Below are 18,419 nucleotides of genomic sequence, written 5' to 3' on the forward strand. Positions count from 1 at the left end.
AATGAAAGTAAATTCATGGATCACGACTTAGACGTACTTTTCTTGCAACCACAAGCCGTGAAGAAGAGAACCGATGGAAGGCGTTCATCTATCTCAATAATAAAAATGATTGAATTAGAAAAAAATATAGAACAAAACCACAAATTATTCAACGAGGTTTGGTGCAGAGAGAACCTCAAAAATTAATACCTTTAATTTTGTTTAGTGCCCTATCATAACCATATTCAGTGTTAAAGAGGACAGTGTTTGGTGGATATGGAGGTGGAGGTACTGTATCACCTGGCCACCACCAACTGCCAAATGGAGGTAGACGTAGGGGACCTGAATCCGAATCTTTTTGGCATAAAAAACCCTAAATTCCTCTTCGCCATTCTCCGCCTCTCTCTTCCGCTTCTTCTTTCTTTTGGGTGATTTCTATCGGCAACAAAATGCTCTCCTCGACCGAACGAGAGAGCGACGTCAACAAACACAAAGGCACAAAGGCTCTCCGATCGAGAGAGCGACTACTATCAGAGACAAAGAGAGAGAAAAAACGGATCAAGAATAATTGCTGCCAAACCCCAAGCCCAAATGCTACGATTGGAGTTTAGGGTTTTTCTTTCTAGATGCTAGGGTTTTTATTATTTCTTAAAGTCTTTTAAAATTCTTCTAAATCCGAATTTGACTACACCCCCCTCAGTGTGGTGAGAGAACAAATTGACTCGAACTCGACGCTTATGAAAGGGAAGTTATCACTAGACTATTGCGAATTGACTACTTTTATTTAAGAAAAGCAAACTATACGAAATGGTTTAAATTTGTAACATGACTCAAGAGTGCCTTGTCGTATGAATTCACCTTTTGTCCTTAAACTATATTCCGGTTGTAACATCCCACATCGACCAACGGAGATGGGGTGATGTGCCTTATATGTACATGTCCACCTCCATATAGCACGAGACCTTTTGGGAACTCATTGGCTTCAGATTCTATTTGAACTCGGAAGTTAAGCAAGTTAAGCGAGTTCATGTGAGAGCATTCCTAGGATGGGTGACCCACTGGGAAGTTCTCGTGTGAGTTCTTGAGTTCTTAGAAACAAAACCGTGAGGGCGTGACCGAGTCCCAAAGCGGACAATATCATGCTACGGTGGAGCCGAGACTGGGATGTGTCACCGGTTCTAGAAATAGTGTGTTTTTGCACTATTTTTCTATAATAAAAAAAAAAAACTGGTTCGTTAATTGTGTGTTTTCTTTCCTTCCAGGAATAGTATGTAATTTTGGGGTAGTTCAGAAATGTTACGCTTTTTGGTTCAATTTTAGAAATAATATGGGTTACTTTGTTGTATTTCTGGAAATAATGTTTATTGTGTTCACTTCTAAAAATATGTGGACTATTTTAGTTTAGCTTTAGAAATAATGTGAGTTATTTTACTATCGTTCTAGAAATAGTATTGTTATCCACTATGATTTTATTTATTTGTTGGGCATGATATTGATAACAGCACATGCAAAACTTATTTGTTTCTTGGCACACCCATGCTATAGAGTTCACTACTAATATTTTGATTGTAACTAAAGAAAATGAAACTGAGTCATGTTATAACATGGATTCCCAAAGCATATGCACAAAAATAAGTTCCATTCACATGATATTTTCAAATCCAATAATGAAAGTGACTAAATTGGCACCGTGAGTTTATCTAATTAATTTTGTTTGTTTCTCATGATTCCTTCATTTGGTAAAGTGTCCACTGAATATTTTAACATAAAAATTTGTTTAGTCCAATGGATATTTGGAGATACTTCCATGAATTAATGTGTTAGCCTATTGTATATAAATAAGTTTTCGTTTCATTTCTATAGACAAGTTACGGTAGTACAAAAAGAATCAAGTTGCAATGTGAAGTTCACCGGTTATTTATGAAGTCTTCAGAAACATGCGATCATGAAGCCACGCAAACATGAACAGCCAAAGAACGTATATTATTTGTAATGTTTGTGTATTGCCTTGTTCTGGTTTTTAATGCTCTCTAGTATAACTAGAAATGTATCATTCAGATGAAATGTATGAGTGTTATTGTTAATTGTATAAGAATCAGTTTAACTTACATGAGGGAATGGGTAACACATACATTTCTGTGCACTCTTAGCCAAGGTAAATAAGTCCTACAACATGAGAAAGTCTCAATGTACCTTTATGGGATGTTGGGTACATGTAAGTCTCTTCAACTGGGTAGCATAAATTATATGGGATCAGATTCGATAAACTACAACATTGAAGCAGGAAATGGACGTTAACTTGCAAATGAATTAGACACAAAGAAAACTATTCCTTCCACCTTGGATGGTTTAAGGAATTGGGAATAGAAAAATTAGAGAAAATGCAGATAGGGTGATAAGGGTTGTCAACAAAATTCATTCACCTTTTTACCAAAATCACGGGGAGACCGTTGGTGCGATATATTGCGGATGATGGAGAGCTTCTTTCACTCCTCTCCGATGCTAAAGGAGTTAAATCATACAATTTGACCCAAAAGAAAAAAATTAAAAAAAAGGGAGTTAAATCATACAAATATTGTTCTTATACCGACGGTAGACAATCCAACGAAAATGACTCAGTTCCATCCAATTTTGTGGCGCATAAGATAATCTCGAAAGTCTTGACAAATGGATTGGAGGTTGTTGATAGGATTTTTAGTATCTGCGCAAATAGGGTTAAAATCACTTAAAATACTTGCAAGAGTACAAGGTAATTGTAATATAGTCGTCATGCAAGGTCGTTCTTCACAATGATTAAATGAATAATTTGTATTTAAACTAACCCTTAATTAATTATTTAAAAATAAAATTTAGCAAGAATTGAGATTTTGTAAATTAAAATATTAAAATAGCAATCAAAGAAATCTGGAAATTTTGGAAAATCTCTACGAAGCGAGAAAAAAGTTTTTTAGAATAAAAAAATTAAGGGAAAAGTTAGAGTTTAACTGTCACCAATAATAATTTTCTATGCAATTTTACCAATTACTTGTGAATTTTTACATATATATTTTGATTATTAAGTTTTTCTAATGCATATTTTTCTTGTGATGTTCAAACAAAAACATATAACCCTAAACCCTTTGTAATATTCGGATTAAATATAAAATGTGGATTTTCTTTTGGTCATAAATAATTTGGAATTTGAGAAAAAGGAAAAATTGACCACCAAGAGAAGGGAGAGGCTGCTCTGTCTCCTCCGTGTACTAGTCCACCACCAGGGACTTTCTCGGCCCGGGCCCATACCACTTGACGAAAGCGATGACCATTCTTAACGAGCCCACGAATCGTAGCCCGCCACATAAGCAGGTGACTATGCGGGTGGGTATGGTACGGAATAACGTCCCGGTTCAATGAACCTGAATGGCCTCCCATTAATTGCTCTGTTTATATAAACATCCTCAGATTAACCTGCTAATCATAAACCAGGTGTTTTCGAAATCACAGAGCAAAAAACAGAGGATTCGGATTCAATTCAGAAAATCGTTTTTGAAAATGGCTCTCGCTGTTACTTCTTCTTCTTCTGCTTCGATCTCTGGTCGCACCTTCACTCCCTCCTCAGAACCCAAGGGTACAATTTTTTTTCCTAATTTTTTCTTTATTCTTTGTATTGGACCGAGAAACTGGGAATGTGGATTTGGGATGTGAATTAACGAGTTGGGGTTTCGGATTTTGGAATTTTCAGCTCCGCAATTGGGTTCCATTCGGGTGTTTGATCGATCGTACGGTCAAATTCAAAGCCATGCCCCGAGGTTTTCTCAGCGGCGGAGCTCGGTGAAGCCGGTGAATGCGCTGCCGAAGCGGAGCGAGTCGATTGTGCCTTCTGCAGCGACGGTTGTTGCTCCTGGTAAAGATTGAAATTTTGTTTTATTTTTTTTTTGGAGATTATTGGGTTTTTATGTGGGTTTTACTGAAATTTGAGATTTTTGCAGAGGTCGTTGAGGAGGTTGAGGTGGAGGACTATGCTCAATTGGCTAGAGAGCTCGAGAATGCTTCCCCTCTTGAGATTATGGACAAGGCGCTTGAGAAATTCGGCAACGATATCGCCATTGCTTTCAGGTAGTCCTCCCTCTCCGTTTTGTTTTTCCTTTTCCAATGTAACATTATATACTATGTGCTACTTAATCAAATAATGAGGGGATTATGCCTTGAGGGTGGAAATTGTTTGAAAGTAATAATACATTTCTGATTAAAACTCCTGCTAAGAATTATTGTTTCTAGATTAAATGAATGCGCGTGGGATGTTGTTGTTACATAGATGATTCAGTATCTCATCGAAGGCACGTGGGATGTCGTTGTTTGAAAGCAATGATACATTGCCGATTAAAACTCCTGCTAGTCTTATTTCAGCAAGTCTCGTCCTCTTCGTCGGTTTTACCGACTTTGAGATCAAGACTTGTATTGATCAACAATTTTCCATGTCAGACCAAACCCGTCCCTCAATCCAAACCCACTTGGATCAGACCAAACCCCTCTCGCAATCCAAACCCATTCGGAAACCCATCTTGAACCTGCAGTGGAACCCTCATTCCTAGCTCATTGTATCTTGAATTTCAACTGATGCATTCATCGTTGTCGCAGCAGTTTGGTCACAGCGAAGGAGGCAGGAACATAATCTGAGGAAATGGAAGAATTTGAAGCTGCTGTATGGGATGGCTTCAGTTGAAAAGAAGCTCCTCTCTCTCTCCTGAAGAGGCTCATCTCCCAAGAACGGGCCAAAGGAGAGGAATCCTGGAAGTGAATGTCATTGAAGATATAGTTTAGACAAAGATTTTGAAATCTTCATCTGAACTGATATCTCCAGTGACATTCACTTCCAGGGTTCTTTTCCTTTTGGCCAGTTCTTGGGAGATGAGCCAGGGTTCTTTTCCTTTTGGCCAGTTGATATCTCCAGTGACATTCACTTCCAGGGTTCTTTTCCTTTTGGCCAGTTCTTGGGAGATGAGCCAGGGTTCTTTTCCTTTTGGCCAGTTCTTAGGAGATGAGCTTCTTTTCGACTGAAGCCATCTTGGATAAAGCTTCGAATTCTTCCATTTCCTTCGGGTGCAATGTTCTTGCCTCCTTCGCTGTGACCAAACTACTGCAGCAACGATGAACGCATCGGATGAAATTCAAGATACGATGAGCTTGGAACAAGGGTTCCTGGGTTTCCGAGTGGGTTTGGATTGCGAGAGGGTTTTGGTTTGACATGGCCTAGGTTTCCAAGTGGGTTTGGATTGTGAGAGGGGTTTGGTCTGACATGGCCAATTCTTGATCAATATAAGTCGGCCTCTACGTTTTCTTGATCTCGGAGTCGGTGAAACCGACGAAGAGGATGAGACTTGCTGAAATGGACTGATGCACTATAGGTATATACCTCGTCGAGAGAGAAAAAAAGAGGGAGAGAGAGGACGTGGGTTTTTTGTCACGCGAGAGAGATTGAGTATCTCGATGAATTGTGCTAATTGTAAGAAGCTTTGTATAGTTTATGCCTTCTGATGTTTGGATTCAATAGTCAGCCATTTTATTCTCGATGGTAACAAGCGACTCTGTTTTTGCAGTGGAGCTGAGGATGTTGCTTTGATCGAGTATGCGCATTTAACTGGTAGACCGTACAGGGTTTTCAGCTTGGATACTGGGAGGCTGAACCCTGAAACATATCAATTATTTGATACGGTCGAGAAGCAGTATGGCATCCGCATTGAATACATGTTTCCAGATGCTGTTGAAGTTCAGGCATTAGTAAGGACCAAAGGACTGTTCTCTTTTTACGAGGATGGGCATCAGGAGTGCTGCCGTGTGAGGAAGGTGAGACCCCTGAGGAGGGCCCTCAAGGGGTTGCGTGCCTGGATCACTGGACAACGGAAAGATCAATCTCCAGGGACTAGGTCTGAAATTCCTGTTGTCCAGGTTGACCCTGTTTTTGAGGGACTGGATGGCGGTGCTGGCAGCCTGGTGAAGTGGAACCCAGTAGCAAATGTTGAGGGTCATGACATATGGAACTTCCTGCGTGCCATGAATGTACCAGTGAATTCACTACACTCTAAAGGGTACATCTCGATTGGTTGTGAGCCATGCACAAGGTCAGTCCTACCTGGGCAACATGAGAGAGAAGGAAGGTGGTGGTGGGAGGATGCCAAGGCTAAGGAATGCGGTCTTCACAAGGGCAACATTAAACAGGAAGGCGGAGGCGAGCATGGCAAGGCTGCACAGTCAAATGGTGCTGCCACGGAAACTGATATATTCACTTCCCAGAATCTAGTCACCTTAAGCCGAACTGGAATAGAAAATTTGGCAAAACTTGAGGACCGGAAAGAACCATGGATTGTAGTGCTCTATGCACCGTGGTGCCAGTTCTGCCAGGCAATGGAAGCATCATACGTTGAATTGGCTGACAAGTTGGCCGGGAGCGGTGTGAAAGTAGGGAAGTTCAGAGCAGATGGCGAGCAAAAGGAGTTTGCCCAGAAAGAGCTGCAGCTTGGAAGCTTCCCCACCATACTTTTCTTCCCCAAACATTCTTCTCAGCCGATCAAGTACCCAACAGAGAAAAGGGATGTTAATTCATTGTTGGCTTTCGTCAATGCCCTCCGGTAACCAACTGAAATTTTGAAATGTTTGCAGAAGGTAGTCCTGGTCTGGTTTTCCGGTTTTCCAGAACCAGAGTCCAAGCTCCCCATTCATCTCCATACCCAAACGGTGAAGTCAACATTCGTTGGCTAACCAGCTGCGGTCGCCGATAAATGCTATCGATTCTTTGTTGAATCTGTGTTTTTAGAAATGTATCTATGTTTCTCCAAGAATGTCTCCAAGTCCTTAGGTATAGTGTGTTCACAGTTCCTCACAATAGGGCTCTTGTAATTTTCATTTTGGTCTCCAGCGAGTGATTTCTGATTTGGTTTTCTTGTAGCATTCACATTTTTTACTGCGGCATTCTTCGTAGTAAAATTTATTGACTTGTGCTTTCTCAAACCAGTATAATGGTAAACGGCTGAATATTTACATTCGAGATTTTCCCCTCTTATCCCCGTCGAAAAATACAACGAGAATTAGGAGCGTTACAAAGCCGCTAAACAAAGGACCTTCAAATTATTTATTTCAATTAGTCAGTCTTTCTCGGTTTCTCCTCTAGTGCACCGGCTGTGTTCCCAGCACCTTAAAAAATTTCTCCACCAAAACACCTTTCCTCTGCCCATCCATTTTTCATAATTATATTCGAAGGCCATATCTTTCTCTGTGTTACAGTTGAGAAAACCTAGAAATTACAGATGTTGTTGGTCCAACAACATTTACCTAATTACATTCCATTTGCAGCTTAAAAACATAAATCTTTATGTAGGCATTAAGAAAAACTTTATCGTAACCGGACGTATGTCCCCTCTTACCACATTCGTGCAAAGCGAGAGGAGAGGGGGCATCTTTCCGGTTACATATGAGAATGGGTATCAGATTCATGTTGAAAAACGAAGAATGCAGGCATACTGTTTGATGAAGAATGTAATTATATGAAAATGCAGAAACCTGTCGGACTGAGAGTGTTGTTTATTCAAACTATTGCTAGTGCGCAAAGCAAGAGAAGGCATTTGTTTTTGGTGACCCACCCTTACCTGTACGCTGTCGTTCTACTTGTGCTCGTGACTCACTGCAGAATATAGTGCCGTAGAGACTCTGTAAATTGTATGCTACCCAAGAAAACTCTGGATGCTCGTCACGTTTTTGGCTGGCAATGTCTTTTGCCCGTTTCTCCTCCACGGTACAAGAAGCACTTTCTTACAACGGAAATGTTAATTTGTCGATGTTCCAAACTAATTATACATTGTAATGTGAAAAGTTAAAATGTATGCCAATGTGATTGCTATGAAATATCACTACATTAGCATAACACTGTATATTTTAATAGAGAGAAAAATTTGCATGCAATTATGATTATCAGGTAAGGATATTCATAACCAATCAGATGATGCAAGTGAGTAGATTAAAACATGTAACAGTGTATAATAGACTTACAATATCGCCACATTTACGTTGCAATTGCACGTAAGTTTTTACAGTAGTCTGAGCCCAAAAATGTCTTCTCTGAATTGAACCACACCCTTCAGAGAGAAGCAGGAAGCCAGGCTGTGATGCAAGAACACCATCTCAAAGGTGCAGAAGCAACCCCACGTTTTATGTTCTTTTTACTTTAATTCCCAATTCTTAACTGGCAAGTGGCAATCACACAGTAACACCTCCAGAAAGTGCTTTAAATTTTCAAGTATTTTGCCTTTTGGAGGCAAACCCAACTAGAAGGCAAAAGAATCAAAGAAAGTGCACCAACCCTCTTCAAAAACAAGGCCATTTTGGTAAATTACTTGAAGCAACTCACTTAATTTCCTTACAAAAATGCAGTAAACCCTCAGAACAACTTACTGATTCACGCTTTCACGAGTGTAGATCAATTTGGTCAACAACCAAAAACCCAGAGAAAGAAAGAAATTAAATTAAATAAAACCACACCAGAAAAAGAAGAAATCTTTTAGAGGATAATGCAAGGATCTGCAGCTGCTGAACCAGAAACAGAGGATGAGGAAGCAGCATTGCTCAAGCTCCTCTCCAATGGCGGTCACTAAGCTCCTCTCCCTCTCAACCCTCCTCTTCTTCTTCCTCATTGCATCCAAAGGTGAGCAACTTTCTTCACCAATTATAAGTTAATAACATTCTCTTGCTGGGTTTTCTTCACTTTACAGTTTACTGCCAAAATACTTAAAAAAACTGAAAGAACCAAGCTACTTTTTTCACTAATTCTACCATTTTGTTGCTGGGTTTTCTTCATTTCAAAGTTTAAACCCAACAGTTTCCAAAAATCAAGGAAGGAAGCAACTTTTTTCACCAATTCTACCATTTTGCTTGCTGGGTTTTCTTCACTCTAATGTTTAGTACTTCAAAATTTCAATGAAAGCAAGCAATTTTCTCGACAATTCTCACATTTTCTTGCTGGTTTTCTGCACTTTCAGCTGCATCTTCTCCACCGACATTCGAAACCACCAAGCTGCAAACTCAGGACCAGGAAAAAGAGCCGTTCGTCGGCGTGAACATCGGTACCGACGTTTCGAATCTTCTGTCTCCGTCGGAGCTCGTTTCGTTTCTGCAATTCCAGCAGATCAACCACATCCGCCTCTACGATGCCGACCCGAACATCCTCAAAGCCCTGTCCAAAACCAAGATCCGGGTCGTCATCAGCGTCCCAAACAACCAGCTCCTTGCCATCGGCTCCTCCAACACCACCGCCGTTTCCTGGGTCGGCCGAAACGTCGTCGCTTACTACCCCGAAACCCTCATCACCGGCATTGCGGTCGGTGACGAGGTCTTAACTTCCGTGCCCTCTTCAGCTCCTCTACTTCTTCCAGCAATTCAGTCGCTTTACAACGCTTTAGTGTCTGCAAATTTGCACACCCATGTGAAAATTTCGACCCCTCACGCCGCCTCGATAGTTCTCGATCCTTTTCCGCCGTCTCAGGCGTTCTTCAACCAGAGCTTAATACAAACTGTTCTCCCATTGCTTCAGTTCTTGTCGAAAACTGGGTCGCCGCTGATGATGAATCTTTACCCTTACTATGTGTTTATGCAGAACAAAGGTGTGGTGCCTCTCGACAATGCGCTGTTCAAGCCCTTAAAGCCGTCGAAAGAGATGGTGGATCCCAATACTTTGCTACATTATACTAATGTGTTGGATGCTATGATTGATGCTGCTTATTTTTCCATGAAAAACCTTAATGTTACTGACGTTGCGGTTCTTGTTTCGGAGAGCGGGTGGCCTTCAAAGGCGGATTCTAAGGAGCCTTATGCTACTATCAACAATGCGGATACATACAATTCCAATCTTATTAAGCATGTTCTTGATCGTAGCGGAACCCCTTTGCACCCCGAGACCACTTCAAGTGTGTACATTTATGAATTGTTCAATGAGGATTTAAGGTCTCCGCCGGTGTCTGAGGCCAATTGGGGCTTGTTTTATGGGAATTCGAGTGCGGTGTATTTGCTTCATGTATCGGGAAGTGGGTCTTTTTTGTCAAATGATACAACAAACCAGACCTACTGCATTGCCATGGATGGGGTTGACGGAAAGAGTTTGCAGGCTGCATTGGATTGGGCATGTGGAACAGGCCGGGCAAATTGCTCAGAGATTCAGCCGGGGGAGGATTGTTACTCTCCGAATAATGTGAAAAGCCATGCTTCGTATGCATTTGATAGCTATTTCCAGAATCAAGGGAGGGCTGCCGGGTCTTGTGACTTCAAAGGTGTAGCCACCATTACCACCACTGACCCAAGTAAGTTTTACTCCCTCTACATTATCCGATTATCGTTCTAGCTTGCGTGGATTTCTCATTTTTTCCCCTTTCATTCAATGATGCTGAGGGCTGAGTTCTCTCTAAAGTTTATAGTTTAGCTTAGTTGAAGATTAGGAGATTTGAGACCTTGGTTAGAATTAGTATGAGACTCGATTTGGTTAGATGACGCTGGAATAAAATTTGTAAGCATAGACAATTGCAGACAAGGGAGTGGCCAAGTTGGCAGTGCGCCCTCTGTGCATCCAAATTCGAATTCCCATCTTCGTAGTTTAGATTAGACTAGAATACACGCCCTCTACTGGGGCTCCACTCTATTTGTATACTTTTCAGTCGGTTATGTAATGCAGATATGAACAATAACCTCGTTCCCGTTTCGTTTTTCCTTTTTTTTGTCGGAATATCGCAGGTCACGGGAGCTGTATGTTTCCCGGAAGGTAAGACTTGGGAAGCTTTCTGTTGTTGCTGCATACAGTAAATTGGTTTTCATTTAGCGTACAAGTTTTTCAATGTTCTTAAGGAGGGGTGTTTTGTTTTGAGTGCAGTAAGAAGGTGAGCAACACGACGAGGCAAGTGGTGAATTCTACGCATTCGAGTAGCGGAGTAGACAGATTAAGATTCGTTGCCTTCGGCAGCAGCAGAATAAGTGCCATAAGCGGGATGTTATCTGTATTTTTTGTTGGAATTTCTCTAGTTTGTTATTCATTCCTTTTGTGACTCCATGCTGAGGTTGAAATAAACTTATTTTTTGGGGAATAAATTTTATCTTAGATTTCTTTCTTTTTCAGTATTTGCTATTTGGTAATCTACTGCCCTGTAATCTTTTGTTGGATGAACGTATAAAACAAAGTAAACTATCATCGCAAGAAACAGAATGCGAAGTGATGAATAATTGAACAAACGTGGATTAAGCTAGTTGATTATAGCAATGTAACTGCCTGCTTGATCTCGAGGTTGATTTCCGCTTTTCCATAGAATAGAATCATTTATATTAATATCGCTTTTTAAATCAGTTAAAAAAGGAGTGTCGATTAATATGTAAATCAAACAAATGGAAAAGAAAGGGGAGGAAGGGCAAAGAAGAAAAAGTTGGAATTTAATAAAACAAAAAGACAAGTGCGGTGAAGGTGGATCGAACACCTGACCTTCAGATCTTCAGTCTGACGCTCTCCCAACTGAGCTATCCCCGCAGATATCTTTTATCTTTAGTCAAACGGAATTAACCGTTTAAAGTCGTTGACTATCATAGGTTGCTTGACATTCATGTGTAGGAGTCCAGCACAAAACAGAGGAATCTATATAAATCTTAGAATCCGCACAGCTACAATGCTTTCCAAAATTCCAAGAAGCGCCAGTTTTCAAATTTGGGAATTAGAATTTAAGGACTCCAACAATTACAATGCTCTCCAAAATTCCATGCTTTTTGCATCTTCTGTGTCACTGACTTTCCCAAGTAATCATCCTCTTCTTCCCCACCGCGGCACAGTAAACCCTAGACTAACCTGCAACTCTACTGCTCTGACCCTAAAAATGTCTTGGGCATGCAAAGAATGCACCTTTCTCAACCCCCCACCGACCCCATCTCAAAAGCCCACCTGCAAAATCTGCCTCTGCCCATCATCGCCGCCATCCCAATCGCCGCCGTCTTCTTCCACTGCAAAATGGTCGTGCAAGGCCTGCACTTTCCTCAACTCCTACAAGAACTCTAGCTGCGAAGTGTGCGACACTCGGGCTCCGATCTCCTCCCTCTCAAGTTTCGAGGATTTGGATGATGATTCGGGGATCGGTGGCGGGGAGGACCTTGATTCTTCGGTGGGCTCTGTTTTTCTCCCTTTGCAGCGGTGCAAGAGGAAGCGGGTTGAAGACCACCCAATTGAGGTTAAACAGGGTTCTTCCAGTTTCAATCCGGTTCGAGGCGTCAAGGCTTCCGATAATTGGATGACTGTATCGGTTTCCAAGGCGTCCGGTAAGGGGATTACTGTATCGGGTTCTTCCAATTCCAATGTGACTCCAGGTCTCAAGGCTTCCGATAAGGGGGTAACTGTAAAAGGTTTGTATTCAGTCTTCAATCTTAGCTTTTGGTTTTATTGGGTTTGATTTTTTATTTGACAAGCGATATTCTAAACTATTATAATTTGCGGGGAGGAGGATTCAAACTTGGGTGCAAAGGGGCGAAAGTTCTTGGTTTTAATTGGGTTTGATTTGGTTCAAATGATAAAGGTGTGAAATTTTCATTGTAATTGATTGTTTTTGTGATATCTAGATTGGGTAGACTTGTTCTATTGCCATGCTGACCATTTGTTTTTTTGTTTTTGAACAAAATGTCACTGGAACTTGAGAATTATCATTTCTAAATGTGTTGCACAGCTATTTGTATATATATCTCTTGCCAAAGCCACCAACTTAGGGAAAATCCTTAGCTCAAGGGAAAATCCTTAGCTCAAATGCATGATTCCAGAAGCAGCAGCAAAACCCATTGGCAGTAAAGTACAGAGCAAAATTTTATGTAAGAAATGGTTTTTAGCTTTAAGCACCAAGACGAAGACAGACCCTTTGGTGGGAGGGAAATAAGAACACGAGGAAGCTGAAAACTTAAAAATATACCTAGTCTCTTAGCAGAGAACCCTTTCTATGGTATTTAAGACAAAATAGCTAAATATTGGAGATGCTCTTATTGTTCTACTTCTTATGCCTCTCTATAGCTAAGTTATTCGTTTATTGTAATTTCTGTATTATTCCTGTTATGTACTCTGTGATCCACATGCAGTTTCTCACTATGAATAAGTTCAATATTTTCAGAGGGCACTAGTTCTGGGTCTTCTGCTGCAGGTTTGAATACGTTGAAGATTATGAGTTACAATGTTTGGTTCCGAGAGGACCTAGAAATGCACAAGAGGATGAAAGCTCTTGGTGACCTTATCCAACAGCATTGCCCAGATGTCATTTGCCTTCAGGTCCCTTCAGCCTTTTAAATTGAATGATCATTTGATTCAGCCTTCTTTCAACTTCTATATGATGGCTGCTTTTTTCATGCAGGAGGTTACCCCGAACATATATGACATCTTTCGGAAATCTAGCTGGTGGAAAGTGTATCAAAGCTCAGTTTCAAGTGAGACGGCAAATTCAAGTGCATACTTTTGCATGCAGGTGAAAGTTTGATCTCAATTTTCTGTTGTGCGTTGTTTCAAATGCTAAAGAATTTTTATATGCTGTTCCATGAGTACCTTCTTGTCTTATTGTTGTCCTGTGAGTTTTTCGAGTGTTTTTGCTGATTTCATGAGTTAAATGCATCTATAAATCTTTTAGTAAACATGATACCATCTGACAGATGAATCAATGTGTAGTTAAGCAAATTGCAAGTGAAGTCCTTCAGCTGTAAACCCTTTGAGAACAGCGTGATGGGGAGAGAACTTTGTGTTGCTGAAGTTGAAGTCGAGAAAGACAAACATTTGGTTGTTGCCACTAGCCATCTCGAAAGCCCTTGCCCCAGCCCTCCAACATGGGATCAGATGTTCAGTAAAGAACGTGTGGAACAGGCAAAGGAGGCTGTCAACTTTCTAAAGAAGAACCAAAATGTGATTTTCTGCGGTGACATGAACTGGGATGACAAGTTGGATGGTAAATTTCCTTTAACTGACAGATGGGTTGATCCTTGGGAAGAGTTAAAACCTGGGGAAGATGGATGGACATATGATACCAAGTCGAACAAGATGTTGACTGGCAACCGAAAACTGCAGAAGCGACTAGATCGATTTTTGTGTAGTCTGCATGATTTCAGGGTGAGTAAAATTGAAATGATTGGGATGGATGCAATACCGGGTGTATCTTATATCAAGGAAAAGAAAGTGAAGACGGAGATCAGGAAGCTGGAGCTCCCTGTTTTGCCTAGTGACCATTATGGCTTGCTTTTGACAATCTGTAGCCAGTGATGTCATTTTGTTGACATAAAAGATTGCGGTTATCCTAGGTGCATCGGTCGTTTTTTGTGACGGACTGGCAAATCCTGCCTTGTACGTGTTGCATGGTATTTTGAGTATTATCTCATATGAATATGATATGGAAGTTGGATGTTGCCTTCTCATTTTGTATGAAGTTCTGTGGATGAAGGTTCAACTGCCAAACTGAATGGCTGGTATGTTGTTTAGTATCTTTAGTTTCTTGCTATGGATAATGACCTTATAAATTCTCCTATGATTTTTTCGCATCCTCTCATAGCTTAAGATGCTCCCAACGTAAATTAATGGCGAGAAAAAAGAAGGATCTCGTGTCTCTACATTTAGCATGAGGTTAAGATTTGCTTAAATGTATATACTTGAATGATAATCAAGTAACCTTCCCACATTGTTTTCCAATAGAAGGTTTTTGTTTAACTTGTCACAACCAACAAGTAATATGTATGAAGAACATCTTTGAGAAGCACTAGTAAGCTGACGATTCCATAGACCATCTTGATTGCGGGCATTGTCCTCAATCCGCGGGTGATAATTCAGCTCTCTGCAGTTTCCGCAGCCTCCAGTCTTAGATAATCATAGAAAAGTCCACAAAGTGCATCACCACCCCTAGCCTGTGAAAGAAATATGGAGTTATCTCCCTTTACCAGGAGCGTTGATGGGATATCGCCGCTGAAAAGCCGATAGAGTCCATGAACTCCATGTCGACAAACTGCATTATCCGTCCCCCAGTTCAAAACTTGAATCACCAGGTGTTCTATGTCCATGGCATTAACATGAACCTGCAGCACAGACATTTTATTTATGTCCTCTGAGACATTTTGTACTTTTCTCTTCTTTAACTTTTGCCATCCATACCTTCAGGTCCGAGCGGGTTGCTGAAGCGATGGCCAGTCTGAACTTGTATGTGCCGGTCGTTACAGATTTGAGATTAAACTTTATTGTCCATGTTGTTGGAAGGTATTTATTATCTGCTCCCCTCCTGCAAAATTCAAATTACTGATATCAATGCACACACTTTTTTTCATCGAGTAAAACTTGAAGAACAAGCATTTAGGTCTACGAAGATTTATGCTGCTTTTGTTGAATAATATTAACCCGAGAAGTTTCTGGTTTCGTGTTGCATATGATAAGATGAGGGAAACACCTGTCCACATGAGCAAAAAACCAGTCGGTTTTCGGATTACTGCTGCCTACAGTGAAGGTCTGATCAAGTTCAGGGTGCACATCAGTGTATCTGTCCCACAAGCCATACTGTCTGTACCTGTAATGTGAAACATCAAGCATGAAATAAGGGTGGTCCATTAAGTTTCATCTTCGGGAAAGGATGAATTCACTTACTTCTCGGGGCTGTTCAAAAACAGCTTGTTCACGTACATTGGGTTCACATCGGGAACATAGTAACCTATGGCCGTCCGATCAGGGTAACCAATCTCCCATAAAGTTGGACCGTCTCTGAGGGGAACATAGGTCAGGTTTCCGAGTTGTGTTTGTGATCCTGAGTGGAAAATAGGCCATGTTTTCAATTTGATGTGTTTAGCTAACTGTATTGATAGATCTAACATTGAAATGAAATCCTATGAGAAAGAAAAAGAACTGCCTCATTCGCAGAAAGTTAGCTGCAGAAATATACCTGCAGAGATTGTGATACGTTCGTTGTCAAGGTAATCACCTACAAAACCCGGGATCCAGCCATGGAGTCCGTATACTCCAGGGATAACATTCTTGATAGTGAAATTCCCGATGATATCTGTTTGTATCCAAAACTGATAGTCCTGCGTAGAAGTGAAACGTCAAATTAAGAAGGTTACTTGTGTCCCAAGTTTACACTCTGTTAGGAAGTCTGAATCGGTTAGTAATTTACCTTGCTTTCTGTTTGCCAGGATCCTGGAGTAGTTGCAACGGATAGACCAACATATGCGTATTTAGCAGGAATGAGAGAATCCGAAACATACCTGGAGTCGTGCACACAATAAAAAAAATGCTACTATATAGCATAGAACTGGCAATACCATGGAAGGGTTTGATTAAACAGCAATCACAAACAGTTGGTACTGACCTATCCTGGACAAACAATCTTCCTGAAACTGAACCACGCTCTTTAACGGCAACATAGTAGGGCGATTGGACAAAATCATAAGGCCACAATGTCTCTTCAATCAGCCTCTAGGGTGAGCCAAGTACAACATTAACCAGTTAGCAAAAGGCAACATTAAGGTTTTCAATAGTGACGTTAAGAATGGTTTGGCTAGAATTGCCACCTGTTTTTTCGCATCAATCCATAAATCGTGTGCCTTCGATACATCTGGGGTTGAATTAAGGTATACAAAAAAGGGGCCAAACACTTTTGTCCAAGTCTCCCCTTCTTCGAAATGAGCTAATATATCTTCGCCGATATAATGAGTTCCATGAAGCATCTGTTGCACCAGATAGACATAAAATTTAGCTGATCCTCAACCGGAAATGTCTTATTATTGGATTAGAGTGACAGACTTTTACAGCAAGACAGAATGGACCAGTGTGGACGGTGAGATTTTGTTTCGTAGGACCGCCATTTCGGAACTCCTGGCTGGGAAAGATGAGCCAAAATCCTACAGTGGGGCCAGAACTTATCCATCCATGGACTCCACTGTCTTTGTTGTCCATCGAGTACTGATACTTATCGTCAACCTGCATTCAAAGGCATACAAATAGCAGCACAATTTGGAGTTTTGACGGAATTCAACGTGGCATAGAAGCATTTTTCGCAGCAATGAATTATTTTAGGTCACACCTCGCCTTTGAGATCAGGATTGATGGGATCTACAAGCAAAACTGATTCAGGCACGATTAGTTGTTTGCCTCTAGGTGGAAGCACATCCTCAGGCATTGGCATTATCCTTTGTTTCTCATCTGTTATTGCCATGTAGTGGAACCTAATACAAGTTCAGTGAATGTAAAAACATATAGACAAGAACCACAGACCTAGTCGTAGCCATGTTAGTTAGAGTAGTGTACTCTCTTTGAACTCAAATTTGAATCCCCTCTTTGTAGTTTAAATTAGAATATCGCTCCAATAAAAATAACATAAGCAAGAACCGATGCACTTGGAAACTCTAAATAGGAACGGGTAGATGTTACTTCTCTCTTCGCAGTTTAAACGCCATTCTTGTCTGTGCAAGATCGAAGGCAGGACATCCAGAAGGCCGCTCATATATTGCATAATTGTAGAAGCCAGAAACACCAGTCTTTACAATGTATCTGAAGAAAATTAATGACTATGAGTAGGAAACAAAATAAACATCGAAAACCTTGACAGCATCATACAACGAACGAAATTAAAGATCTCCGTTAATGAAGTACAACCTTATATCCACACTTAGCGGCAATTTGACTCCGTTAGCAGATGATGGAATGAAGGTGTTCTTGAATGAAACTTCTAAGCTGTCATTGCTATGATGAACAACACTATATTCAGCTCCTTTGAGTCTGAAATATCGACATGATTCAGTCCAGTTCAATATAAATTTAGGCTGTTAATTGCCTATTTCTTGGGGTAAAAGGCAAGTGCAGATAAAAAAAAAATGCTCAAGAAAATATATCACACGAGAGGGGAGCAAAACCATACGGTTCGTATCTGTTTTGGCCTCCTGGCAAACTCCAGTTGATATCCCAATATCTGCAAGTAGAAGATTAGGCAGGATTAGCTCTTCAATGTCCGTTAAAGACACTTACGAATATCGATCGGTTTATGTTGTTCAAATATACATATCAGATATTTGTAAAGGTGTTACCCTCTGCTGGTTTCATTTGACTTGACATCTAAAAGATTGTCCATTCCTCCATAACTGATGCCAGTTAAATACCCTTGAGGCTTCAAGATTGTGAGCTTTACCACTCCACTGTCCATTACCACCTTATAAGAAAAATACCCAAATTCAGAAAAACATAAATAAATATATATAGGAGAGCGCGGACCGGCTTGTGACCACTCTACATCCGATTGTGGCACATAGCCAACGCCCATCCGCTTTTCTTCCGACAATTTCAGTGTGCATGGGAACATGAACTTACATAGGGACCTTGGTTCCTCAATTTCAGTTTCATCTTTGCCATGGCAGGACACAGATTAAATTCTTCACCCTTTTCCTCTAACTTCTTATATTTTATAAGA

General features: G+C 40.7%; 4 protein-coding genes and 1 non-coding gene across 5 annotated transcripts; 3 read left to right on the forward strand and 2 right to left on the reverse strand.

The window, feature by feature from the left end:
• Positions 1-3,427: 3,427 nt before the first annotated feature.
• On the forward strand, positions 3,428-6,993 carry LOC137728045 (5'-adenylylsulfate reductase 3, chloroplastic-like). Its single transcript, XM_068466923.1, has 4 exons — positions 3,428-3,586; positions 3,701-3,862; positions 3,948-4,074; positions 5,556-6,993. The coding sequence occupies exons 1-4, from the start codon at positions 3,511-3,513 to the stop codon at positions 6,586-6,588; spliced, it is 1,398 nt and encodes a 465-aa protein (XP_068323024.1). The 5' UTR covers positions 3,428-3,510; the 3' UTR covers positions 6,589-6,993.
• Positions 6,994-8,407: 1,414 nt separating this feature from the next.
• Positions 8,408-11,179, forward strand: LOC137729819 (glucan endo-1,3-beta-glucosidase 1-like). Its single transcript, XM_068468862.1, has 4 exons — positions 8,408-8,650; positions 8,985-10,298; positions 10,726-10,753; positions 10,862-11,179. Exons 1-4 carry the CDS (start codon positions 8,554-8,556, stop codon positions 11,031-11,033), a joined length of 1,611 nt encoding a protein of 536 aa, XP_068324963.1. The 5' UTR covers positions 8,408-8,553; the 3' UTR covers positions 11,034-11,179.
• Positions 11,180-11,433: 254 nt separating this feature from the next.
• Positions 11,434-11,506, reverse strand: TRNAF-GAA (transfer RNA phenylalanine (anticodon GAA)). The gene has a single exon. It is a non-coding gene; the product is annotated as a tRNA-Phe (tRNA).
• A 130-nt stretch (positions 11,507-11,636) lies between these two features.
• On the forward strand, positions 11,637-14,384 carry LOC137729664 (uncharacterized). Its single transcript, XM_068468666.1, has 4 exons — positions 11,637-12,366; positions 13,116-13,270; positions 13,353-13,463; positions 13,661-14,384. The coding sequence occupies exons 1-4, from the start codon at positions 11,643-11,645 to the stop codon at positions 14,243-14,245; spliced, it is 1,575 nt and encodes a 524-aa protein (XP_068324767.1). The 5' UTR covers positions 11,637-11,642; the 3' UTR covers positions 14,246-14,384.
• A 418-nt stretch (positions 14,385-14,802) lies between these two features.
• LOC137728620 (uncharacterized) lies at positions 14,803-18,361 on the reverse strand. The gene is made up of 15 exons (XM_068467351.1): positions 18,320-18,361; positions 18,040-18,161; positions 17,874-17,924; positions 17,612-17,734; positions 17,387-17,506; positions 17,040-17,181; positions 16,766-16,936; positions 16,570-16,683; positions 16,326-16,432; positions 16,131-16,221; positions 15,900-16,041; positions 15,644-15,764; positions 15,414-15,530; positions 15,125-15,248; positions 14,803-15,048 (listed from the first exon to the last, which is right to left on the reverse strand). The coding sequence occupies exons 1-15, from the start codon at positions 18,359-18,361 to the stop codon at positions 14,803-14,805; spliced, it is 1,833 nt and encodes a 610-aa protein (XP_068323452.1).
• Between the last annotated feature and the right edge of the window lie 58 nt (positions 18,362-18,419).

The sequence above is a fragment of the Pyrus communis genome, chromosome 3 (genome assembly GCF_963583255.1).
Source record: "Pyrus communis chromosome 3, drPyrComm1.1, whole genome shotgun sequence".
NCBI classification, from domain to species: domain Eukaryota; kingdom Viridiplantae; phylum Streptophyta; class Magnoliopsida; order Rosales; family Rosaceae; genus Pyrus; species Pyrus communis.